A 27,505-nucleotide genomic window follows, 5' to 3' on the forward strand; every position below is an offset into this window, starting at 1 on the left:
TCCCAGATACCCTTGGAGCGGAGGGAAACTGTGAGTGTGGGTGGGAAGAAGGTCACCGCGTGGAGGGACACCGGAGCACAAGTGTCAGCTATCCATGCTTCCTTAGTGGACCCCAATTTAATCAACCCGGAGATCCAAGTGACGATTCAACCCTTCAAGTCCAACTCTTTCAATTTGCCTACAGCCAAGTTGCCTGTCCAGTACAAGGGCTGGTCAGGAATGTGGACTTTTGCAGTCTATGATGATTATCCCATCCCCATGCTGTTGGGGGAAGACTTGGCCAATCATGTGAAGCAGGCCAAGAGGGTGGGAATGGTCACCCGCAACCAGGCTAAACAAGCCGTGAGGCCTAGCTCTGTTCCGGAAACTTCTATCAGGACCCAGTCAGAGGTGATGGACCTGGACCCCAGGCCAATGTCTGCAACAGCAGTAGTGGATCCAGTCCCAGAGACCCAGACGGAACCAGTCCCAGAACCGGAACCAGCCGAACAACCAACACCAGACCCCGTGTCAGCACTGAATCCAGTACTTGCAACCTCAACACCAGAGGGCCCCACCGAACCTGAACTGGCAGCAGCCGATAACCCTACACAAGAGGCTCAGCCGGAGCCTGAATCCCAACATAGTACACCAGCGGAGAGCGGTTCACAGTCAACAGAAACAGCTCCATCCCCTATATCGCTTCCAGAGGGACCAAGCCTAGGTCCACAATCCCATGAGGAACTGATGTCTCCAGCATCAAGGGAACAGTTCCAGACCGAACAGGAAGCAGATGAAAGCCTCCAGAGAGCTTGGACGGCGGCACGGAGCAACCCACCGCCTCTCAGCTCTTCTAATCGATCCAGGTTTGTTGTAGAAAGAGGACTTTTATACAAGGAAACTCTTTCTGGGGGACACCAGGAAGACTGGCATCCTCAGAGACAGTTGGTAGTTCCAACTAAATACCGGGCCAAGCTCTTGAGCTTAGCCCATGATCACCCTAGTGGCCATGCTGGGGTGAACAGGACCAAAGACCGTTTGGGGGGGTCATTCCACTGGGAGGGAATGGGCAAGGATGTTTCTACCTATGTCCAGTCTTGTGAGGTGTGCCAAAGAGTGGGAAAACCCCAAGACCAGGTCAAAGCTCCTCTCCAGCCACTCCCCATCATTGAAGTTCCATTTCAGCGAGTAGCTGTGGATATTCTGGGTCCTTTTCCGAAAAAGACACCCAGAGGAAAGCAGTACATACTGACTTTCATGGATTTTGCCACCCGATGGCCGGAAGCAGTAGCTCTAAGCAACACCAGGGCTAAAAGTGTGTGCCAGGCACTAGCAGACATTTTTGCCAGGGTAGGTTGGCCCTCCGACATCCTCACAGGTGCAGGGACTAATTTCCTGGCAGGAACTATGAAAAACCTTTGGGAAGCTCATGGGGTAAATCACTTGGTTGCCACTCCTTACCATCATCAAACAAATGGCATGGTGGAGAAGTTTAATGGAACTTTGGGGGCCATGATACGTAAATTTGTAAATGAGCACTCCAATGATTGGGACCTAGTATTGCAGCAGTTGCTCTTTGCCTACAGAGCTGTACCACATCCCAGTTTAGGGTTTTCCCCATTTGAACTTGTATATGGCCGTGAGGTTAAGGGGCCATTGCAGTTGGTGAAGCAGCAATGGGAGGGATTTACATCTTCTCCAGGAACTAACATTCTGGACTTTGTAACCAACCTACAAAACACCCTCCGAACCTCTTTAGCCCTTGCTAGAGAAAACTTACAGGATGCTCAAAAAGAGCAAAAAGCCTGGTATGATAAACATGCCAGAGAGCGTTCCTTCAAAGTAGGAGACCAGGTCATGGTCTTAAAGGCGCTCCAGGCCCATAAAATGGAAGCATCGTGGGAAGGGCCATTCGTGGTCCAGGAGCGCCTGGGAGCTGTTAATTATCTCATAGCATTCCCCACCTCCAACCGAAAGCCTAAGGTGTATCATATTAATTCTCTAAAGCCCTTTTATTCCAGAGAATTAAAGGTTTGTCAGTTTACAGCCCAGGGAGGAGACGACGCTGAGTGGCCTGAAGGTGTCTACTACGAAGGGAAATGTGCTGGTGGTGTGGAAGAGGTGAACCTCTCCATGACCCTTGGGCGTATGCAGCGACAGCAGATCCAGGAGCTGTGCACTAGCTACGCGCCAACGTTCTCAGCCACCCCAGGACTGACTGAACGGGCATACCACTCCATTGACACAGGTAATGCTCACCCAATTAGGGTCCAACCTTACCGGGTGTCTCCTCAAGCTAAAACTGCTATAGAACGGGAGATCCAGGATATGTTACAGATGGGTGTAATCCGCCCCTCTGAAAGTGCATGGGCATCTCCAGTGGTTCTAGTTCCCAAACCAGATGGGGAAATACGTTTTTGCGTGGACTACCGTAAGCTAAATGCTGTAACTCGCCCAGACAACTATCCCATGCCACGCACAGATGAACTATTAGAGAAACTGGGAAGGGCCCAGTTCATCTCTACCTTGGACTTAACCAAGGGGTACTGGCAGGTACCGCTAGATGAATCTGCCAAGGAAAGGTCAGCCTTCATCACACATCTCGGGCTGTATGAATTTAATGTACTCCCTTTCGGGCTGCGAAATGCACCCGCCACTTTCCAAAGACTTGTAGATGGTCTCCTAGCGGGATTAGGAGAATATGCAGTCGCCTACCTTGACGATGTGGCCATATTTTCGGATTCCTGGGCAGACCACCTGGAACATCTACAAAAAGTCCTTGAGCGCATAAGGGAGGCAGGACTAACTGTTAAGGCTAAGAAGTGTCAAATAGGCCTAAACAGAGTGACTTACCTTGGACACCAGGTGGGTCAAGGAACTATCAGCCCCCTACAGGCCAAAGTGGATGCTATCCAAAAGTGGCCTGTCCCAAAGTCAAAGAAACAGGTTCAATCCTTCTTAGGCTTGGCCGGTTATTACAGACGATTTGTACCGCACTACAGCCAAATCGCTGCCCCACTGACAGACCTAACCAAAAAGAAACAGCCAAATGCTGTTCAGTGGACCGGAAAGTGTCAGAAGGCCTTTAACAAGCTTAAAGCGACACTCATGTCTGACCCTGTACTAAGGGCCCCAGACTTTGACAAACCGTTCCTAGTAACCACAGATGCATCCGAGCGTGGTGTGGGAGCAGTTTTAATGCAGAAAGGACCTGATCAAGAATTCCACCCTGTAGTGTTTCTCAGCAAAAAACTGTCTGAGAGGGAAAGCAACTGGTCAGTCACTGAAAAAGAATGTTATGCCATTGTCTACGCTCTGGAAAAGCTACGCCCATATGTTTGGGGACGGCGTTTCCACCTGCAAACCGACCATGCTGCACTAAAGTGGCTTCACACCGTCAAAGAAACTAACAAAAAACTTCTTCGGTGGAGTTTAGCTCTCCAAGATTTTGATTTCGACATCCAACACATCTCAGGAGCTTCTAACAAAGTGGCTGATGCACTCTCCCGTGAAAGTTTCCCAGAATCAACTGGTTAAAATCGTCCTTGAGATGTGGAAAATATTGTTAGTCTTTATGTACTTGGTAGTATATTTAGAGATGCATGTGTCTTATTAACTCTGTTTTTCCTAGAGCTCCAGGAAGAAATCCCAGCCAGTGTTTCACCCTAGCTGAGATTTGGGGGGCGTGTCATAAATATAAAGGGAAGGGTAAACCCCTTTGAAATCCCTCCTGGCCAGGGGAAAGCTCCTCTCACCTGTAAAGGGTTAAGAAGCTAAAGGTAACCTCGCTGGCACCTGACCAAAATGACCAATGAGGAGACAAGATACTTTCAAAAGCTGGGAGGAGGGAGAGGAACAAAGGGTCTGTCTGTAGTCGTCTTGGCCGGGGACAGAACAGGAATGGAGTCTTAGAACTTTTAGTAAGTAATCTAGCTAGGTATGTGTTAGATTATGATTTCTTTAAATGGCTGAGAAAAGAATTGTGCTGAATAGAATAACTATTTCTGTCTGTGTATCTTTTTTGTAACTTAAGGTTTTGCCTAGAGGGGTTCTCTATGTTTTTGAATCTAATTACCCTGTAAGATATATACCATCCTGATTTTACAGGGGGGATTTCTTTATTTCTATTTACTTCTATTTTTTATTAAAAGTCTTCTTGTAAAACACTGAATGCTTTTTCATTGTTCTCAGATCCAAGGGTTTGGGTTTGTGGTCACCTATGCAAATTGGTGAGGCTTTTTATCCAACATTTCCCAGGAAAGGGGGGGTGCAAGTGTTGGGAGGATTGTTCATTGTTCTTAAGATCCAAGGGTCTGGGTCTGTAGTCACCTAGGCAAATTGGTGAGGCTTTTTACCAAACCTTGTCCAGGAAGTGGGGTGCAAGGTTTTGGGAAGTATTTTGGGGGGAAGGACGCGTCCAAACAGCTCTTCCCCAGTAACCAGTATTAGTTTGGTGGTGGTAGCGGCCAGTCCAAGGACAACGGGTGGAATATTTTGTACCTTGGGGAAGTTTTGACCTAAGCTGGTAAAGATAAGCTTAGGAGGTTTTTCATGCAGGTCCCCACATCTGTACCCTAGAGTTCAGAGTGGGGGAGGAACCTTGACAACCCCACATACTGTAAATCAACAACCAAAAGGTTTCCCCTAACAAAAAATATGTCTGAGCATAAAGTTAAAATTAGAGTCCTGTAACAAGAAGCTGTAATAAATGAAGGGGAAAGAGGGTAGTTCCCTTTTAAGGACACCCAGCCAGCCAGTTAGCTATAAACTAAGTTTATAGCCAGTTAGCAGCTTATAGCTGCTCTTTACTTGCTTTACCTGTAAAGGGTTAAAAAGTCTCACTGCTATGAGACAGAAAGGGAGCAGTTACGCTGTGAAAACCTTGGGCCAGGTATGAAAATGTATCAGTATCATACCTAGAAACTGTCCTCATCTAAAACTCCAGATATTAAGTAGATCAGGAAATGTCTAGGAAGACGCAATTAGGTTTATTCCTTTTATTTCTTTATGGCTTGTGGACTCCTTTGTGCTAACCCCAGGTGTTTTTGTTTTGCTCGTAACCTTTAAGCTGGACCTCAAGAAGACTATTTGTGATGCTTGTAGTTGTTGTTTTTTAAATCTAGGAAAAGTCTAAGTCCCAGATGTATTTTCTTCTTTTTTTATTAATAAAATTGATCTTTTTTAAGAACAGAATTGGATTTTTGTGTCCTAAGAGGTTTATGCACATATTATTTATTTAGCTGGTGGCAACAGCTGATTTCCTTTGTTTTTCTTCTGAGCTCTTCCCCAGAGGGCAGGGTAAAAGGGCTTGAGGGTACCCCATAGGAAGGAATACCCAAGCGTGCCTTCCTGAGTTCTCAAAGGGGTTTTGCACTTGGGTGGTGACAGCATCTAACAATCCAAGGTCAGAGAAAAGCTGTAACCTTGGAAGTTTAATACAAGCCTGGAGTGGCCAGTATTAACTTTTAGATTCTTGCAGGTCCTCACCTTCTGCACTCGAAGTGCCACAGTTGGGAATTAGCCTTGACAAAAGCCTAGTTTTGTTTAGCTGAGTACATCTTATTGTAAAAGTGGGCAGTATAAGAATATATTAATATTTTAAGTAAATAAACTTGTACCTGCATAAAGGAGTTTTCGAATGCAATGGATCTGCTGTGAAACACAAGCTACATATAGAGATGTTCCCAGATGAGGAATGTCTTGGTCAACATCTATGCCCCAGGAGATCAGCACTTCCAGACATTCGCTGTGACCTGCCAACGGAGTATGAAATAGTTTGCTTGCCTCTTCAGTTAGACGTTCCATTTACGAAACCTGATACATTTCTTAACACTATGTAATATAATTTGTCAACTGTTTTATGTATGCTCAGAAGCTAGTTTTTTACCTCTACTGGCTGCTTCATGAGTCGGTGAAGGGAGACATGACTCCCACTGAGCTTTGGCACCATACTCCAACAAAAGCTCTGCACAAGACGCACTACCTCTTGAACATGCATTAAATAACGGGGTCACTCCATCAATTGTTGTAGCATTTACCTAGAATAGAAAAGATATGTCTAAGATGGCAATGAAGTAAGGGATGCATTCTTAACTGATAGTGTTTTAGAATAAGGTATAGTTGAAATATGCGTGATGCATCAACAAATTTACACTATTTACCATAACATTGCTTTATTGCACTCAACTTCTGTACAGTTCTTATCTTCCAACCCCACCCCTTGTTATTTGTTGAAATAAACGTACCATTATACATGCTAAACTATATCCTAGAAAACATAACTGACCATAATACTAAATCTAAATAAGTGGCCTGATTTTCAAAAGTGCTGAGTACTCAGCAGTTCTCATTGACTTCTAAGTTCTAAAGTTTTCTTTTCATTATGGAAATTTCCATTAGCACTCCCCAATCTCTATGATCATATGATTCTTTCTTGGCGCTCCACAAGCTCTAAAATTAGCCTATAACCATGAAGAACTAGCGTTCTACTCCACTCCCAAAAAACTCAATTTAAAAAAATTAAATTGATAAGTATTTTTTAAAATGTTTAGGTATAGGGGACTCTCTTTAAAATGTTCCTCATGTGCTAGTCCCCATTTTAAGGAGAGGGAATTTCTCTGGAAGCTTTACTACTGTATAGTTGTGTGTGTGTGTAGAAATAGCATGGTACTTTTGAGAAATGCAGAAGCATACCTAAATACTGTAATTGCATACGCTTTTATTTGTAAATCTTGTGCTCCCTTTTCCCTGTTCCCCTCACTGTTTGTTTGTTTGTTTGTTTGTTGCTCTCCCTTGTTGTGTCTTGTCTCATAATTAGAATATAAGATCTCTAAACATGTCTTTTTCTCAATTTTTGGAGAAACATGTATGGGTTCTGTAGAAACAATAAATTTGTGGGTTCTATAGAAATAATAAATATACATTCAATTTATAATGCTTACGTTGGCCACAGTTCCTCAATTTTATGTCCAATTTCACTCTTGCTTTCTCCCCTGTTTTTCTCCTTTTTCTCATCTATTTTCTGTTCTCTCTTCTGCCCATCTTCTGTGTGGTGTCTAATCTTACCCACACATTTTATGTGATCTTTTCTCTCTTCCCTCTACTTCTGCTGTCTTCTCTCTCCTCCATTATGCAACGATCCCATCAGTCTCCTTTGCTGTCAGTCAGCAAAGACTTTTAAAATAATCAACTGTTACTTAAAAAAAACATAAAAGGCAAACCTACTGTTGTTAACAAAGGAAACCAATATAGTGCAGAGCAGGGAGAATGTGGAGACCTTTGGATGAAAAATCAAGGAATAAATCCCTTTCAATTAGACAAGGTTACTGCAGTACTTTACATATGAAAAAGATACTTACATTTGCCCCTGCTTCAAGAAGGATTCTTGCACACCCTACATGATCTCCCAGGCAGGCTTCATGCAGTGGAGTGACTTGGTCAATTGTCAGAGTATCCACATTGTAACCCTAAACAGGATAGGAACAACACACAAAGGTAAGACAAAAGCTATTCAAAGATGTTAAGTCTTCATCATTGTTAGTTGTAAGCACCACAGTTTATTCGAGCTGGGTGAATAATGGATTTTTTCAGTTCACTGGCAATTTTAAAAAAAAATGTTTAGCTTCAGGTTGAACCAAAAATGACATTTTTAAAATTTTTCAGTGAATCAAAAAGTAATTTAGTTTTGACTCAAAAATGTTTCATTTCAGTAATGTTGAAACAAAATGTTTTGTTTTGTTTCACCCTGAAAATTTTTGTTTCAATTTTCAGGCATTTTGATAAAAGAAAAAGAAAGGAGAACTATTTACAAAACGGGGAGAGGAGAAGGTGCTAGTGTCCTTTAGCTTAAATTATTCGCCCGCCTGTTACGTTTATAGAAAGCAATTATATTGCCTCTTCTTTTTGCTAGGCTTAGCAAACCAAGCGCTTCCAGTCTCCTGACATAAAATAGCCCCCCTAGTCCCTTGATCATCCTAGTAGTTCTTCTCTGCACCTGTTACAGTGTGAATTTATCTTTCTTGAATATGGGTGACCAGAATTGTACAATGAGATCTTACAGTGCCTTGTACAATAGCATTAAAACTTCTCTGTTTCTACTAGAAATGCCTCATCTGATACATCCAAGAATTGCATTTGTCTTTTTCATAGCTGCATCACCTTGGTGGCTCATAGTCATCCTGTGGTCGACTCCCACACCCAGGTCTCTCTCCTGCATTACTTCCAAATGATAAGCCCCCCAATTAGAGGCAGAAATTCTTATGATTAGATCTTAGGTGCATGATCTTGCACTTTGTACTATTGAATTTCATCCCATTTCTTTTACTCCAGTCTTCAAAGTCATTTGGATCTTCCTGTATAATATTCCAATCCACTCTTGTGTTGACAATGCTACACTGAGGCCAGCTTTGCATCATCAGCAAATTATTACATTGGCTTACACAATATACTTTCTGTAATACCGTTTACCAGTGTTCCAGAAAGGGCTCTTATTTGATACCATATTATAGTACTTAACTGCCAAGTAGCAGGTTTGCTGTTACACTAACAGTAAAACTCCTGATTTTACTTTATCCCTCTGCTGTTACAAAATAATATTCAGTGTGTCTTTTTTTTTTTTTTTTTTTTTTATTGCTGCTGTGCACTGGGCTATTTTCAATGAATTTTTCTGAAGAACTCCCAAGTCCTTCTCCTGATCAGTAGACAGGATGATTTCTTTGTTTAGAATATACTAATCCTTTCTCCCACAGAAGGGCTAGATATTCAGCTGGTGTAAATTGGCATAGCTGTATTGAAGTCAATGGATCAACATCAGTTTATATGAGCTGAGGAGGGAAGTCTGTGCAACTATGCTGATTTACATGAGCTGAGGATAAGGGTTACGTGCCTGTAGGCACAGCAGAGAGTAAAGGCTGGTGTATAAATTGTGCCACATAAGGAGTAACCCCAGGATGCAATGTGCCTCTAAGGCACTATTCTTCCTTAATTCTCCGAAACAAGTGCTTTACTGCTCTTTTTTACAAAAACAAATAAATAGCAACCATAAACAAGCAACATTTGCAAGGAAACAGTTTTCATAGGTTTAATCTACCAAGGCTTCACAACAAATATATTTTAGAAAATGCTTTTAAAACCAGTGGGAAAATATCTTGAAATGTCTTTAAATTTTACAGCATCAAAAGCTCCCAAATGAAAATACTTCTGCATTATTCACATGGAGAGGGTAACAAAATAATCATGTTAAATTTACCTTTTGTTAGGTTGTCATTAAATAAGATAAAAAAGGAAAATTGTTTTAAGAACCACTTGGGTATTACCTGTGACAGTAAAGTTTTTAGAGAAAGGAGACGTCCTTGACTAGCTGCCTCATGCAGTGGTGAACGATCTGCCCAAGAACCTACAGAATAATAATATTTATTGAAAAAATTACAGGAATTAGACTGATCTTAGAATGCACAGAACAAAGCAGAAGTGGTTATGCTGAAAATAAAGTCAAAGGTTCTATGAAATGAATTATTCTCTTTTTGGATGAAGTGTCTTAAATACATGTATTCTTTCCTGGACACTAAAAAGAGCAAACATGCTACATTGCTAATTGTAAACATCTAGGCTGAGTAATTCTGCAGTATGAAAGAGAAAGCGTTCTACGTGGTATTTTTTATTAATGCATTTTAACAATTTCAGCAATATTCATGGTATTTGTCTACCAGAGCCTTTTATATTTTCTACAAAATGTTGTATAGGCATATCAAAATCTACCAGCTTCAACAGGAAACATAGACATATTGGATTGAATATTTGAAGTTAAAATGGGGACCACACACACCTTCTGAAACAGTCCTGAAAAGAAGGAAACGCTGTTTTAAAACAAAAATTAACATTAAAATGTCTATGGTTGATAAGACCAATCTGAAGCATCTAACCCCCACTTCCCACGTGAAATCTACATGTAAGTCCCTTACAGAGAATTCCCATGGTAGAAATAGATTTTTAGGGCTAAATCCTTCCCCATGGAACAAATCCAAGCAGATGTGCTTCTTGATGCAAGGATATTTTACGGGGCTTGGAAAGAAAATCCTAGCTTCCGCTCCAGGACACAGAACCCCTTTGTTTCTTCTACTGAAGCCCAGAGTGTGCCCAGTGCTGTTGTGACCCTGTTCTACAGGGTTCAACTCTACTGCATGGGCTCTCCAGTATACAGGCAATGAGAATCCCTTCTCAAAACTACTCGTTTTCCTCATCCAGCACAAGTAAACCAGTTCCACTGTATCTTATGCCTTTTGTGGCTGAAGAGAAAGAGGTGGCATTTGCCTCTTGGTTTCTAAATGGGAAGGAGTAATTGAGAACTCACTTTACCTTTTTTATGTGTAACTTGGAGATGATGCACAGTTTGAGGGTTCTGTGAAAATGGTGCTCATATTCTTATTGAAGAAAGGCAGACCACTGATTTAGGGGTAAATCCAGCCCTCACTTCCACAGCCACAGAGGGCCCTAGCAGCAGAACTGGTTCAGTTCTGTTTCTTTGTGTAGGGCAGGGGTAGCCAACCTGTGGCTCCGGAGCCACATGCAGCTCTTCAGAAGTTAATATGCGGCTCCTTGTATAGTGTTGGATCATATTAAAGAAGTTCTGTATTAAAATCACAAATGAATTTGATTCCCCATAGTTTAAATTCCAGGGTATTACTAATTAAGAGATCTCTTGGTTTTTGGTACTGTTTCTCTCCCTCTCTGTGTGAAACTTGCAAGCTGCTAATTATGTTAGTACATTCTAAGACAGAGTCTGTTCTCAAAGCAACAACTACTCACACAGAGAGAGACTCAAAGCAATACTCTGTAACAACAGAAAAAGCACCCAGAGACTCCCTGCCCTTTTGTTGTGTTCATCTCGCTTTATTAACAATTGTGATTAAAATAGAGATAGAGGATGTATGTGAATGGATGCTTGGTGTGGATAATAACTGAATGATCAGGGAGGTGCCAGCCTAAGAATCCAGTGTCCATTGGCTGAAGAAGGCGTCAAGTGGAAACAACCAGAGGACCCCCCTCTCCCACCAGAGGGCAGACTGGAATCCACCCAACAGTCTCAAGGATGGGAGAACCAAAGAACAAGATAACATCTGGCAGCACGGAGCTGTCAGGAATGTGCCATCTGCTGATTGATTCTGCAACAGCATGATGAAGCAATTCCCATAGACTGGCATAGGAAGAAATTCCTATAAAAGTGGACTCTAGAAAGTGAGAACTTTGGGGTCTGATTCTGCAAACCAACTTCCAGGAGCATCAGATGAGCATCTGACAAGGTCCTGCTCCCTCCTCATGTCCAGGCCACCTGGTCAGTGACTTGGCATGAGCAACTCTAAGCCTGGTAACTATGATAACAACCTTGCAGAACCTGTGTGTGTGTATGCATGAATGAATGTGTGAATAAATATGAAATTGAATGGAATGTTATAGCTATAACTAGCTGCTTACTATGATTCTTTCTGTATTCACAATAAATGTGGCATTTTGCCTTTTCCCCTTTAATAAGATCCTGCTGGGTTTTATTTTATTGGTATAACAATAGACACCGACTCCGGGGCTGGAGCTACAGGCGCCAACTTTCCAATGTGCCGGGGGATGCTCACTGCTCAACCCCTGGCTCTGCCACAGGCCCTGACCCCACTCCACCCCTTCCCGCTCCCTCCGCTGAGCCTGCCATGCCTTCACTCCTCCTCTTCTCCCCTCTCTCCCTCGCCTCCTGCATGCCATGAAACAGCTGATCGGAGGTGCGGGGAGGGAGGGGGAGGTGCTGATTGGTGGGGCCGCCGGTGGGCGGGAGGCACTGGGAGCGGGAAGGGGGAGCTGATGGGGGGCTACTGACATATTACTGTGGCTCTTTGGCAATGTACATTAGTAAATTTTGGCTCCTTCTCAGGCTTAGGTTGGCTACCCCAATGTAGGGAGTCAAGATTTGAGGGGCTCTGTAGAAATCCTCCTACGCCTTTTTGTGGATCCTCTGCAGCTCACTTCTGTGAGAGTTTCAGAATAGCAGCCATGTTAGTCTGTATCCGCAAAAAGGACAGGAGTACTTGTGGCACCTTAGAGACTAACAAATTTATTTTGAGCTAAAAACTTATGGTCAAATAAATTTGTTAGTCTCTAAGGTGCCACAAGTACTCCTGTTCTTTCTATGAGAATGCCTCAGCTTAGGAGAGCCGCAGAATGCTCATGTTCCTACTGGCCTGCAGCAACACTGCAGACACTTACAACATGGGGAGTTGTAAGTGTCTGCCTAATTGTGTGGGGTGGGTGCAGGATTTAGGATTTGGTCATAATTTGCAACATTTTGCAGGAAATTTAGGTTTGATTCTCAGTCCCATTTTCTTACTGCCTAGACTCACTGATGCAGGAATACCACAAAAGCAGTATGTTCAGCACATGGGGTCAGATAGACCACCATGTCTTTGTCATTTAATAACAATCCCTTGATTGATTGATTTTTATTGAGTAGATGCTGTGACTACCCAGAGAGTATTGCAATCAATGTGAATTGCAATGGAACTTCAGTTCAACCTGTTGAACTATGCTATTGATTTGTTTGGTGATTGTTGTTATATTGTGTTGAAACCATAGAAAGTTTACAGCCTGTAGAAAAAGTTTACAGCCTCTCCCCCAAAACACTTTTTCCTTTTTTATTCTCCCTCTGATCATCTTGTTTCTAAGTGGTAAACTTGTTATTGGAATTAATTGTATGAGAAAGGAGAACAAGAAGTTCTAGACACAAGGTTTTGTAATATTATTGTACAGCATCAGATATATTGCAGACATACTTTTCATCAAGCTGAATAGTTAATGTTGTCTGTCTTAAAATGGGAAGCTTCTACAAATTATCTGCCCATTTTTACTTTTTATGTAACTACTTAACAGTTGCAAAGGAATATGTTGCCTTACCAGTCTGTTAGGATTCTTTGAATGTGTCAATAACGTAGTGGATAAAAGTGAAGCTGTTGACATAATGTATTTAGGCTTTCAATTGACCTTTGACAAGGTCCCTCAAAGGAGGTTATTAAGAAACAGTGTAGTCATGGGGTAAGAGGAAATGCATTACCGTGGATCAAGAACTGGCTAAGAGAGAGGGAAAAAAAAAGTAGAAATAAATTGTCAACTTTCAACATGGCAAAAGGTTAACAGCAGGGGTGTCTCAAGATTCTGTTCTAGGATTGGTGTTTAATATATACATTAATGATCTGTAAAAAGGCATGAGCAGAGATCTGGAAAAATTAGCATTAACAAAATTACTTTGGGCTTGTCTACACTTAAAACGCTACAGTAGCACAGCTGTGCCACTGTACCGCTTCAGTGTAGACACTACCTATGCTAACACAAGGGATTCTTCTGTCAGCATAGGTAATCCACCTCCCTGAGAGGCAATAGCTAGGTCAACAAACAAATTCTTCTGTTGACCTATCACTGTCTACACAGGGACTTAACTACACCGCTCAGAGGTGTGGATTTTTCAGACTTCTGATGGATGTAGTTAAACTGAACTAATTTTCTAGTGTAGATCAAGCTTTAACAAAGTCAAGTCCAGAAAGGACTTTGAGAAATTTCAGAGGGCTTTACCCAAGCTTAGTGAATTGGCAACATGATAACATATGAAATTGAATGTTGATAATATGCAAAGTAATACCCATTAGAGGAAAAAATACAAGCTGCTGATATATCTTACTGGGTTCTAAGTTAACTGTATCAACTCAGGAAAACACTTGGGTATTAGTGTGGACTGCTCAATTAAGACTGGGCTTTGTCTACACTAGCACTTTTGTTGGCAAAACTTTCGTCAGTCAGGGATGTGACACCTCCCCCTCCCCCGACCAACATGAGTTTGGACAGTGCTGTGTCAGTGGAAGATGCTGACATAGCTACCGCCGCTCGTTGGGAGTGGTTTAATTATGCTGGTGGGAGAGCTCTCTCCCACTGTCATAGAGTGGCTATACAGGAGACCTTACAGCAGCACAACTGCAGCAGTACAGCTATGTTGCTGTAAGGTCCATAGTGTAGACATATCTGCAGTTGTAGTGGGGGGAAAAGCCAACAAAGTATGAGGATACATCAGGAATGGGAATGGAGAATAATATGAAAAATATGATGCTATTTGGTCTCGCCTCAGTCCCCGGAAAAATCATGGAGCAGGTCCTCAAGGAATCAATTGTGAAGCACTTAGAGGAGAGGAAAGTGATCAGGAACAGTCAGCATGGATTCACCAAGGGCAAGTCATGTCTGACTAATCTAATTGCCTTCTATGACGAGATAACTGGTTCTGTGGATGAAGGGAAAACAGTGGACATGTTGTTCCTTGACTTTAGCAAAGCTTTTGACACTGTCTCCCACATAATGACAGGTTTCAGAGTAACAGCCATGTTAGTCTGTATTCGCAAAAAGAAAAGGAGTACTTGTGGCACCTTGGAGACTGGCCAGTTTATTTGAGCGTAGGCTTTCGTGAGCTTCAGCTGTAGCTCACGAGACCTTGTGCTCAAGTGGGTTGGTTGGTCTCTGGGGTGCCACGGGTACTCCTTTTCTTTTTCTCCCCCAGTATTCTTGCCAGCAAGTTAAAGAAGTATGGGCTGGATGAATGCACTATAAGGTGGGTAGAAAGCTGGCTAGATTGTCGGGCTCAACGGGTAGTGATCAATGGCTCCATGTCTAGTCGGCAGCCGGTATCAAGCGGAATGTCCCAAGGTTCGGTCCTGGGGCCGGTTTTGTTCAATATCTTCATAAATGATCTGGAGGATGGTGTGGATTGTACCCTCAGCACATTTGCAGACGACACTAAACTGGGAGTAGTGGTAGATACGCTGGAGGGCAGGGATAGGATACAGAGGGCCCTAGACAAATGAGAGGATTGGGCCAAAAGAAATCTGATGAGGTTCAACAAGGACAAGTTCAGAGTCCTGCACTTAGGATGGAAGAGTCCCATGCCCCGCTACAGACTAGGGACCGAATGGCTCGGCAGCAGTTCTGCGGAAAAGGACCTAGGGGTGACAGTGGACGAGAAGCTGGATAGGAGTCAACAGTGTGCCCTTGTTGCCAAGAAGGCCAATGGCATTTTGGGATGTATAAGTAGAGGCATTGCCAGCAGATCGAGGGACATGATCGTTCCCTTCTATTGGACATTGGTGAGGCCTTATCTGGAGTACTGTGTCCAGTTTTGGGCCCCACACTATAAGAAGGATGTGGAAAAATTGGAAAGAGTCCCACGGAGGGCAACAAAAATGATTAGGGGACTGGAACACAATAGTTATGAGGAGAGGCTGAGGGAACTTGGGATGTTTAGTCTGCAGAAGAGAAGAATGAGGGGGGATTTGATAGCTGCTTTCAACTACCTGAAAGGGGGTTCCAAAGAGGATGGCTCTAGACTGTTCTCAATGGTAGCAGATGACAGAACGAGGAGTAATGGTCTCAAGTTGCAGTGGGGGAGGTTTAGGTTGGACATTAGGAAAAACTTTTTCACTAAGAGGGTGGTGAAACACTGGAATGCGTTACCTAGGGAGGTGGTGGAATCTCCTTCCTTAGAGGTTTTTAAGGTCAGGCTTGACAAAGCCCTGGCTGGGATGATTTAATTGGGGATTGGTCCTGCTCTGAGCAGGGGGTTGGACTAGATGACCTCCTGAGGTCCCTTCCAACCCTGATATTCTATGATTCTATATAAATCAGTGGTGTGCAATACTTGGAAACACCTCATCTCAAAAGGATATTGCAGCTTAGAGGGAGTTTAGTGATGTGTGATGAGAATGATTACAGCCCTGGAAAAGCTCCTATGAAGAGAGATTGAAAAGACTGAGATTGCTTATTTTAGAAAGAAGGTAAATAAGAGGAGACATGACAGAATCATATGAAATGAGTGGTATAGAGAAGGCAGATCCGGAGTTGCTGTTTTCCTCTCATAACATAAGAGCAAGGGAACATCCAATGAAACTGAAGGGTGGATAATTCACAACTGATAAAAGGAAATATTTTTTCATCCAACACATGATTAGACTGTGGAACTCTCTGCTGAATGATATCACTGAGACCAAGAATTCAGCAAGATTCAAAAAGAAATTGAATTTTTAAATGGATAGCAAGAATATTGAGTTATATTAATAAATACTAAAAAACAAAGTTTTACAAGTGATATAAAACCTCATGCTTCAGGTCTTAAACCTATCTTGAACTCACAGGAATTAGGAGGGGACTTCCCTATCCAACGTCAACATACTATGAAGCTTCTTGCACCTTCTTTTGGAGTATGTGGTGCTAGCCACTGCCTGAGACAGGATGTTGGATCAGATGGACCACAGGTCTGAGCCACTATGGCAGTTCCTATTTTCCTATTAAGACAGCCATAATCTGTTATTCATTTTGGATGATTTGCTATAATTGGTGATACATATCCTTTCTCTGTATAATTTAATTGAAGGTTAAACACATTTTGCAATTCTTATTTTTAGTGACAATAGCCAAGAGTTAAAAAAGATGACTAGTGATTTTAGGTGCTTTAACGTTTCAGTAACCAACTGGAGACATCTTGAAGAGTTCTGATTTTCAGAAAGTGCTCACTGTTCACCCCCTCAAACTCAAGCTCTTATAAGGTATTTAAAACAGGGTACACAAAATTACCATCACTTTTGAAAATCTTTGGCCAATATTTATCTTTTGTAGAATAAATAACTAACACTAAAGTGAGTCAAGATCTCAAACAACGGTTACACCCACAAATGAGGTAGTAAGTAAAAGTTCTCTTCTTGTGGCTGCAAATGATTGTGCAAGAAAAATCAGAAGCCCGCATTTAGAGGCTGCTTTCAAAAGTCTGGGCTTATATTTTCATTTAAGAAAATTCTCTGCTCTCTTTGGGTGGCCTATTCCATTGCCAATATAAGATGAAAGAATGAAGTAAGAAGTACTGCAGTACTGTAGAAAAAAATCAGACAAAACTGTACGTTGCCCAAAACATAGAAACAGATTAAAAATCTTCTAAGAGATTTCAGATTGACTGCTGGTGCTATGGATATTTTATATTTACAGCTGGACAAAAAGCAGAATATGGATATGCAGGCAGAATCTCTTTCTGCAATCCATGTTTACCCCATCTTTGTTTCCCTCACCTCCCTCCTTCACATGTGCCCTCTTGGATTGCTCAGCAGAATGCCTGCTAATGTCATTACTTCAGTGACATGTGAGAATCAAATGATACTAGATTGCATTCCAAGTTCTATTTTGCACCTAGACCTTCCCTCGGTTGCTGCCCACAAGAACAGTGAAATCCAGCAGCTGATGGCTTCTGCTAAACCCATTAAATATAGAGTGCTTAGTTATGTGATTGCTTGCATTATAAACAGTGTACAGATATTAAAATTACTGCAGAAATATTCTGTGCAAATTAAGTTTAGAAAAATGTTTCCACTTTTCAAGAATTTGCTTCTGCTTCCATTGAAGTCAATAGGAGTTTTGTCTTTAAGTACAATGGGGACAGAATCAACCTCCAAATCACTATCAGCCCAGTAAAATTGGGCCTTCCAAATAAAATATAAAAAGATGTCTTTAAAAAGCAACATTCTAACTTATTTAACTCATTGCTTTCTGCTGATTTCCAGTTTTGCAATTTCTGTTATCTCGAAAGTGTTAAGAACACGAATAAATGTACTAATTCATAATGCTGTCTAAGAGCAATATTAGCAAATAGATCCTATTCAAAACCTGTTGATCTATCAGGTCTCTACTGTTGTGGTCTTTTTTTGATGCTAAACACAAGCTACCTCTCTCTATATTTAGAAACAGCACTAGTTCCAAGCCATCTGGTATATAATTTACAGGGAACAGCAGTCTACACTGTTCTGTAAACATGAGAGAGAAATAGAGTAAAAAAGAATTCATATTATTAACAGACAAGAACAAAGAATTATTTAAAAATTTCATACAGTACCTAAATCTCCATCTCCCCATGGCACTTCCAGCCAGTTGCAATTATAAATTCTACTCATTTCTTTCAGTGTGAAAATAAAAATCCGTCCCCCCTAGCTGGGGCCTATTCTTAATACACGTCAGCCATGTTTGCAAGGAGATCAGCAGCTCCTTGTAATATGAACTTTCACCTCTAAAACCTATGGCGTAAACACAGTTCTGAAGGCATCAGCTTATGCGGCCACCAACTTTTTTTCTTACTAAAAAGCAGCAACTGCCATTTAATATAACTATATAAAAATGTTAACATATTGGGAATATTAATTGTTTCTATTGGCCCTGATCCTGCAACCTCTACACCAGTGAAACTTCGAATGAAATCAGTGGAAACTTTGCCTGAATAAGGACTGTAGGATCAAGCCTTAATTACCCATCTTTTACCTTGTGGAATGAGATGAACTTATGAATAATAAATTATTTTACAGATATCCACTCAAATCATTATAAATATATAGCCTAGTGAGTGAAGATAAAGGCAGTGATCACACAGGCTACTTTGTTATATTGAATTAATACTTTTAAAAGCAAATAAGAAAATTGCTGCTAGTTTGTGAGCTAGCACAAGCAAATGTTGTTCTCATCAGTAAGAAAAACAGGATTTTGTCTCTCCCCACTCATGCCCCTCTTTCTGGCTATCTTCTTGCAGCTCACTACTGACTGGTAGAGGTTCTTAATTATTAGGTTGTTAAATTGAATGTAGAGCTACATTTAGTATTTTTTTTCCAACTTTGAATGAACAAAGCAGGTTGACTTTTTAAGGAAACTGATTTGAACCTTTTCTTTTTCACATACCAAAGCTTGAAAAATATTCAGGTTACCCAGTGTGGCATTTTTCAAAAATTATCATTATGATTATCAGCAATCAGGTGGTACCTACAATGTGCGAGGCACTGTCCAGACACACCAGAAGACACATTTTTGCCAAGGAGCATTTATAATCTAATAATGAATGTAAGGAGAAACAAATGTATTTTTTCAGTGGATTCTGCTGTAGCAAGCAATCTTGGTCTAAAATGTTAGTGAACAAAAGGTAGTTGGAGGAAAAATGGGATTTGGTTTTATGAAAAAAGTGGCAGTTCTGAAGCCATTCAAAAGCTAATGGCAGAAGCACTGTGAAATAAATCATCACAACTTACTCTAATGTAAGGCCTGATCCAAAGCCCACTGAAATCAATGGAAGCCTTTCAGTTGACTTCAACAGGCTTTGTGTCAGGCTCTCACTTCCAGTCATTGCAGTTAAATATATTCTATTATTCTGTTTTATGGTTTATTAAAATGTGATATCTAAAATTTTCATATTTGGCTTATGGGTTCCCGTATGCAGGGTTCTCATGTTAAACAGGATGCTGCTTTAATGCACATGGCAAAATTTTAGCATGAGACCAGGAAAGTCACCACCTATGATTTTCTTCAAAATATTTGTTGGATTCCTCATAAAAATATTTTCATGGTAGGGCTAGCCACGTGGTTTTAAACCTTTTTTCATTTGTGGACCCCTAAAAAATTCAAATGGAAGTGCAGACCCCTTTGGAAATCTTAGACATAGACTGCGGAACCCCAAGGTTCCACAGATCACAGGTTGAAAATCACTGTTCTATGGTAATGACAACCTTTGCAGACCTCTTAGACAGAGCCATCCGTAGCCCACAAGTTGAAAACCATTGGGCTAGATCATGAATTTACCACAATCCCTGGGTAAGAGGCAGCAAGGTTCTTTCCACTCCCCACGTCTGCCTGCCCACATGAATGGGAGGGGGAGTAGTCTCATCACTGAGGCTTTGCTCCTCCCTGTGGTGTGAGCAGCCCAGATAGGACATAAGGCAGCACCAATCCCAGGCCATGATTCGGCCCTTAGTGCCATCTGTTAGAGTATCTCAGTCATTTACAAGCATGGACCACAAAACTCACAATAACCTGCATTATTATACACATTTTTAAACAACAGTTAAAGAGATAGGCATAGAGAGATTAACCAGTTTGTCCAAAATCAAACCAGAGGACTGTGTCAAAGCCAAAAATAGAATATAGATCTCCTGACCTCCAACTCTGTGCCTAAACCACCAAGACTACCCTTTCTTCCCCACCAGTACCTGCTGGTCCTTCCTAGTGCTGGCAATACAATGGATTACTCTTAATCCTGATGTAGACTATCCACACACTCCAGATAAAATTTCCTCATCCAAACCAAACCATGTTTCTGTGTTTTGCCCTTAAGAGATTAAGACTGGATAGACAGCCTGCAACTTTCTCTGCTTCTTGCCCATTCCTCAAAGGCCATACCTAACCTGGAGAATGCAATATTCCATCACAGAGATGGGTTGAAGTATCAAAATCTGTGTCTGAACTTCCCCAAACTTAAAGGATGTTGGTGTACAGGGTTTTGATTTGGTTGATTTCAAAGTTTACTGTCTGTGATCAGAGCTCGTAAGATATGAAATGTCTTTGGGGCTCATGTCTGCTGGACTCCATTAGCTGAGCATTGTGGGGCAATCCAGGGGATTTGTTGGGGGAAGGGCAGAATGGATTGAGAAAGTACAGGGGGAAACAGAGGTTCAAAGGAAAGTCACAGGGACATCTTCCAAGTAAAACACTTTGCTTTACCATTATTATAATTTGTAGTGATGTCATTACTAAAGGATCAGGTCGCAGCCCCATGGTGCTAGGTTCAGTACAAATATAGTAAACAGCAATCTCTGCTCCAGAGAGCTTACAATCTAAAAAGTAGTCCGTCTTAGCCATAGCCAAGTGTTTAAGGCCAGAAGGGACCGGCAGGTCATCTGGTCTGACCTCCTGTATATCACAGGCCACCAAGACCATCCAGCACCCAAACACTAAGGATTCCTTCACAATCCTTATCTAAAGATGGGCCAAAGAAGTAGTATTTCGCTCTCAGTTAGTTTGAGCTAATGTTTGGGGTTCAGGATGAAGACCAAATTAGGGCTGTTTCAAGTATGGATCTGACTGTGCTGTTCATACAAGATGTTGGCACTGAATGGTGGAAATCTCACAAGATCAGATAATCTAGAATGGTGGAATTCTCATGAGATTAGTTATTCTTGTAAGACTTCTGCTATTTTAGTATGAAATCTCCCTAGAACTACTGTTTTTTCAAGACACCACGCCTATCCAAACTGAACAAGAGAAAAAAGCCCTTCCGCTTTTGGATCCAAACTGTTAGGCCAATGCTAACAACCAAAAGTTAGAAAATGCCAGTGCATTTCTTAATGCGGTTCTACTGTGCATGTGCATTGAGATACAGTCTTTAATTGCATCATCACATACTGTACTATTTTTTCCACAAGAACCCTGCTTCATTCAGTGAATAGGTCGTTGTTTTTTTCAATCCTCCACATTCCATCTGTGGCCCAGGTTTTATTTAATACACACCTTCACTGAATACAGAAATATTTATTTTCCCCCTGGTGTTTCTATGGTGCTCTCTCCATAATATCCAAATCCTTCGCAATCATTAACAAATTTAATAACCCTGAGAGAATCGATGGTATTATTTTCCCTATTTTACAGGTGGGGAAGTGAGGCAGAGAGAGATTAAGGCCAAAATTGCCAAAAGTGTCCACTAATTTTAAGAGCCCCACCTGAGATACCTATGGTCTGATTTTTTTCAGAGTACTTAGTATTATATTGCACTTTATATATTCATCACACAGCTCAAACCAGTTTCAATAGCACTTTGGCAAATCTGGACCCAGGTATAGCTTATTGGGCACCCAGAAAATGAGGAACACACAGTTAGTGGCCAGCTGTGAAAATACTGCTTTAAGTGACTTGCCTAGGATTACTGTGGCAGAGGCAGGGATAGAATCCAATTCGGCAGGATGGCATTCAACATCCTTAACCATCCTTTCTCTTCCTACAAAGCCCTTCTTCATTCTTTATGAACGTTCCAAATTCTTCAACAAATGAGGCAAGACTACAGACTACAGCCTCTTTTACTACACTGTCCTGATTTGTTCCTAGAGCACCATCCATCCTATGCACTGAATGAGGTAGGCATCCTGTGGGGAAAATATGTGATCATGCAATTAAACACTGTGTTAGAGTGTACATGCACAAAGGGGTCAAATTAATGTTATACAGGCAACCTTAATACTGGCATTCCTAACTTTTGAGTGCTTGGCTTTGCAACCTTAACATATTTTTAACAGTAGATTTTTTTAATGTCATCTATTTTTAAAAACCTGGAAAATAAAGAAATTCCATCTTCTGGAAGCATACTGACCCCCAACTTGCGTCATCAGTAGGATTGGGACCTTTAGATCCACATTACAGACCTTAAGCTAATGGAATCACTGCTAGCAATATGGTAGTAGTAGTAGTAGGCTGTTATCTTCTATGCGGACCAGTCATTGGAGGGGGAAGAGAAACACACTTTGCCTGTGAGTTTCAAAGCTATTTGCTGATAGCAGAGGCAAGTTGAGACTGAAGACTCCTAGGTTCAATTTCAGGTTCTGGAAGGGAGTGTGTACTCATGGTTATAGACCCTTCGGCCCCAGCCACCTATCTGTCTCTGTCTCCCTCTCCTCCTATCCACTCTCCCATTGTGGTTCCTGCCCCCTTGCCACTTTGCTCTTATCCAATCCCCACTCTGGCTCCCTCCCCTTCTGTTCCTATATACTCCACATCTCCTGGATCCTGGCCATCTCCCCCCCTGCAGCTATATACTACCCAGCCCCCAACCCCCTGGTCTCTGCTCCTATCCAAACAACTCCACTGGGTCCTGCACCCTCCTCCTCTGCTTCCACCCAACCTCTGGCTCTTGCAAACTCTCCTTCTTCCCAGTTCCTCACCCCTATGAATTCCACTGTGCTTGCATCTTCCTTCTTTTCCCTCACTACCTGGGCACCAGCAAAAGAGTAACAAAGGGCAGTGGTCCTGCTCTCAGTTCCAGTGTCCATTCTACAGTGGCCTGGAGAAGCAATTGTTGGGAAAGTCATGATCGGTCCCTGTAACCCTAGGTTGGAGCATTCACTCTATGGGGATGGCACATGCACAGTCCCTCATATAAACTGTGAGGGTATGGATCATGCTCAGTGTAAATGAAATCTTCAGAATATTTAGCTGCCAAACTATAACTAGTGTCTACTGGCTATGTGCAAACTGCAATTTTTCAAAGCCATAACTTGGCCAAGTTTGGGTGAATTTTCACAGTGATTGCAAAAGATACACCCCCCCCCTTGCAAAATTTTAAGTCCCCGCTCCAAACCATGTGGGTAACTAAATTGTTGCAAAAAATTTTTATAAAATATATTTTTGCTAACCTCATTCTTAATCTGCTGAACCATTTTTGCTGAAATTTTCATAAATAAGACACCTTGAGGCAGATGCCCAACATGGGAAATTTCAGCCCAAATGGTTAAAGTTTGGCAAAGTTATGAGCAACTGAAACAGGGTTTCATAATGGCAAGTGTCAGACAACCTTATGTAAAAGCAGCCTTACCAGTTCCTCCTATAATCATCTACTTGGTGGGAGATAAATCTGTGTATAATCTGTTGCAGCATTATCAGATGTAATAAATAAATAGATGCTTTTTCTGATGTGTTTGTGACAGGTATGGAAATATCCTGGACAAATCTTATTGAATTAAGTTAAAGATGTCACGCTGTCTGGAGTGGCTCATAACTGTGAGTGCCTATCTCAGGGCAGACTGTCAGAAAACAAGAGCAGCCACCCCAAACTGATGGTAAATTCTAATATTAGATTTCACCAAGCCAGTAACAAATGTGAAAACCTAGATCCCTATACCAGTCTTACCATGGAGTCACAGACAGTCCCCATAGCCTCTCCAGCGTATCTTGCCACCCAGACAAACTGAACTTAGTGATAATGGTCACATAAACCAAAAAATCACGCAGATCAGGTTTCTCCCAGTCTCAAGACACCAGTAACTTACCCCGATCAACTGATACTCCAGATCTTACACCAGTGTCAATGCTGGCAGCCAATTCTATGGTAAATTTATAGTATAAGTTTATTAGCTAAGAAAAAAGAATGAGAGTTATTGAGAGATTAAAGAAGGTAAAATATAATAACAGGTGAGTCAAAGTTTGTAAGCCAAAATGATAGCAGAGATGTAGTAATTTGCAAGTTTCCCAAAAGTCTTCTCAGGGCTACCAAGAATAACTGGGGATCTCAGTTTTCTTGTTCAGTTATTCTACCCATTAGAATCCAAACAGTCCAGAGATAAATGATCTCTCTTTGAATCAGTACTTGTAGCTTCTTTTCATAGACAACAATCTGACAAGTGTCTGTACCGACACAATGCCAATTGCTTTGAATTTAGCACTCTTCTTTATTTGCATTCGATGAGTTAGTTAGTCACAGGGATATACATAATGTAAATGTCTGCCATTATAATAGGAATAGATAAGTAAAAACAATACAATTAACATCTCCTTTGATCTCTATTAACACACAAGTGAATTCGCCTGAACATATACTAATACATTTAACTTCTTTGATATTCACACACAAGTGAATTGGCCTATGGCTCTGGCCTGAGCTGGTCTGTCAGCATCATAAAACTCTTAGGACATCATTGTATTAAAATGCAAGTGTTTAAATATTATCATGGGATAATTCAATGCTATATAATGGCAGATAGCTAAAAAGTGACAAGTTTTTAAAGTGCTTATATACCAATGCTAGAAGTCTAAATAATAAGATGGATGAAGTAGAGTTCCTCATATTAAATGAGAATATTGATATAGTAGGCATCACAGAAACTTGGTGCAATGAGGATAATCAATGGGACACAGTAATACCAGGGTACAAAATATATTGGAAGGACAGAACAGGTCATGCTGGTGGGGGCACTATATGTGGAAAAAAAACATAGAATCAAATGAAGTAAAAATCTTAAATTAACCAAACTGTACCAAGAGGTGATATAGCTGGACCGCTTGGTAATAGTGACTATAATATAATTAAATTTAACATCCCTATGGTGGGGAAAACACCACAGCAGCCCAACACTGTAGCAATTAATTTCAGAAAGGGGAACTACACAAAAATGGGGTTACTTTTAAACAGAAATTAAAAGGTACTGCACCAAAAGTGAAATCCCTGCAAGCTACATGGAAACTTTTTAAAGACACCATAATAGAGGCTCAATTTAAATGTATACCCCAAATAAAAAAACATAGTAAGAGAACCCAGAAAGTGCCACCGTGGCTAAACAACAAAGTAAAAGAAGCAATGAGACACAGAAAAACATCCTTTAAAAAGTGGAAGTTAAATCCTAGTGTGGAAAATAGAGAGGAGCATAAACTCTGGCAAATGAAGTGTAAAAATATAATTAGGAAGGCCAAGAAAGAATTTGAAGAACAGCGAGCCAAAGATTCAAAAAGTAATAGCAAAAAAAATTTTTAAGTACATCAGAAGCAGGAAGCCTGCTAAACAACGAGTGAGGCCACTGGACGATCAAGATGCTAAAGGAACACTCAAGGACGATAAGACCATTGCGGAGAAACTAAATGAATTCTTAGCATCGGTCTTCATGACTGAGGATGTGAGGGAGATTCCCAAACCTGAGACATTCTTTTTAGGTGACAAATCTGAGGAACTGTCCCAGATTGAGGTGTCATTAGAGGAGGTTTTGGAACAAATTGATAAACTGAACAGTAATAAGTCACCAGGATCAGATGGCATTCACCCAAGACTTCTGAAGAAACTCAAATGTGAAATTGCAGAACAATTAACTGTAGTCTCTAACCTATCATTTAAATCCGCTTCTGTACCAAATGACTGGAGAATAGGTAATGTGACACCAATTTTTAAAAATGGTTCCAGAAGTGATCCTGGCAATTACAGTCCGGTAAGCCTGACTTCAGTACCGGGCAAAGTGGTTGAAACTATTATAAAGAACACAACTGTCAGACACATAGATGAAGGTAATTTGCTGGGGAAGAGTCAACTTGGTTTTTGTAAAGGGAAGTCATGCCTCACCAATCTACTAGAATTCTTTGAGGGGGTCAACAAGCATGTAGACAAGGGGGATCCAGTGGACATAGTGTACTTAGATTTTCAGAAAGCCTTTGACAAGGTCCCTCACCAAAGGCTCTTAAGCAAAGTAAGCTGTCATGGGATAAGAGGAAGATCCTCTCATGGATTGGTAACTGGTTAAAAGATATGAAACAAAAGGTAGGAATAAATGGTCAGTTTTCAGAATGGAGAGAGGTAAACAGTGGTGTCCCCCAGGGATCTGTACTGGGACCAGTCCTATTCAACATATTCATCAATGATCTGGAAAAAGGGGTAAACAGGTGGCAAAATTTGCAGATGATACAGAACTACTCAAGATAGTTAAGTCCCAGGCAGACTGCGAAGAGCTACAAAAGGATCTCTCAAAACTGGGTGACTGGGCAACAAAATGGCAGATGAAATTCAATGTAGATAAATTCAATGTAAATGCAAAGTAATACACATTGGAAAACATAATCCCAACTATACGTATAAAATGATGGGGTCTGAATTAGCTGTTACCACTCAAGAAAAAGATGGAGTCATTGTGGATAGTTCTCTGAAAACATCCACTCAGTGTGCAGTGGCAGTCAAAAAAGTGAACAGAATGTTGGGAATCATTAAGAAAGGGATAGATAATAAACAGAAAATATTATATTGCCTCTATGAAAATCCATGGTATGCCCACATCTTGAATACTGCGTGCAGATGTGGTCGCCCCATCTGAAAAAAGATACATTGGAATTGGAAAGGGTTCAGAAAAGGGCAACAAAAATTATTAGGGGTATGGAACGGCTTCTGTATGAAGAGAGATTAATAAAACTGGGACTTTTCAGCTTTGAAAACAGACAACTAAGTGGGGATATGAAAGAGGTCTATAAAATCATGACTGGTGTGGAGAAAGTAAATAAGGAAGTGTGTTTTTTTACATTTTCTCATAACACAAGAACTAGGGGTCACCAAATGAAATTAATAGGCAGCAGGTTTAAAACAAACAAAGTAAGTATTTCTTCACACAACGCACAGTCAACCTGTGGAACTCTTTGCCAGAGGATGTTGTGAAGGCCAAAAAGAACTAGATGATAAATTAATGGAGGATAGTACCATCAATGGCTATTAGCCAGGATGGGGCAGAGATGGTGTCCCTAATCTCTGTTTGCCAGAAACTGAGATTGGGAGACAGGGAATGAATCACTTGATGATTTCTTGTTCTGTTCATTAGGTCTGGGGCACCTGGCATAGGCCACTGTCGAGAGACAAGATACTGAGCTAGACCTTTGGTCTGACCCAGTATGGCTGTTCTTATGTTATGTTCTTACGATGGTATGTAACTTCTTTTAAGGGAGAGACAGGACAAATGTAAACACTAGGAAGTATTATGTGCTTCAAAGGACTCTTTAAAATAGTGGAGCAGAGAAGACGGAACTTTCAGTTGAGTGGGGTTCCTAAGAAATACTTCGGAAGAAGGGAATGGAAATTACTCACTTCCGGAGCCATCCTTTTGAAGCTGCTCCTTGAAGAGAAACCTAATGGTCTGGCTGATTACCTATTCATGATCTCTTCAAA

General features: G+C 41.2%; 1 protein-coding gene and 1 long non-coding RNA gene across 4 annotated transcripts in view; one reads left to right on the forward strand and one right to left on the reverse strand.

Annotated features, from left to right (window-relative positions):
- Positions 1–27,505, forward strand: part of LOC140910539 (uncharacterized) — a 93,902-nt gene that overhangs the window by 30,470 nt on the left and 35,927 nt on the right. The window lies entirely within an intron of this gene.
- The window catches only part of ASB5 (ankyrin repeat and SOCS box containing 5), a 59,873-nt gene that overhangs the window by 9,368 nt on the left and 23,000 nt on the right, over positions 1–27,505 (reverse strand). For 2 of the 3 annotated variants that reach the window (XM_073341668.2, XM_073341669.2), the window contains exons 2-5: positions 9,294–9,373; positions 7,338–7,445; positions 5,867–6,017; positions 5,598–5,732 (exon numbers count right to left, since the gene is read on the reverse strand). In XM_073341668.2, the coding sequence (XP_073197769.1) occupies positions 5,598–5,732; positions 5,867–6,017; positions 7,338–7,445; positions 9,294–9,373 (474 nt within the window). Of the gene's footprint in view, positions 1–5,597; positions 5,733–5,866; positions 6,018–7,337; positions 7,446–9,293; positions 9,374–17,920; positions 18,053–27,505 lie in introns of those variants that run through there. The other variant, XM_073341670.2, reaches the window with a different exon arrangement.

The sequence above is a fragment of the Lepidochelys kempii genome, chromosome 4, assembly GCF_965140285.1.
Source record: "Lepidochelys kempii isolate rLepKem1 chromosome 4, rLepKem1.hap1, whole genome shotgun sequence".
Classification (NCBI taxonomy): domain Eukaryota; kingdom Metazoa; phylum Chordata; order Testudines; family Cheloniidae; genus Lepidochelys; species Lepidochelys kempii.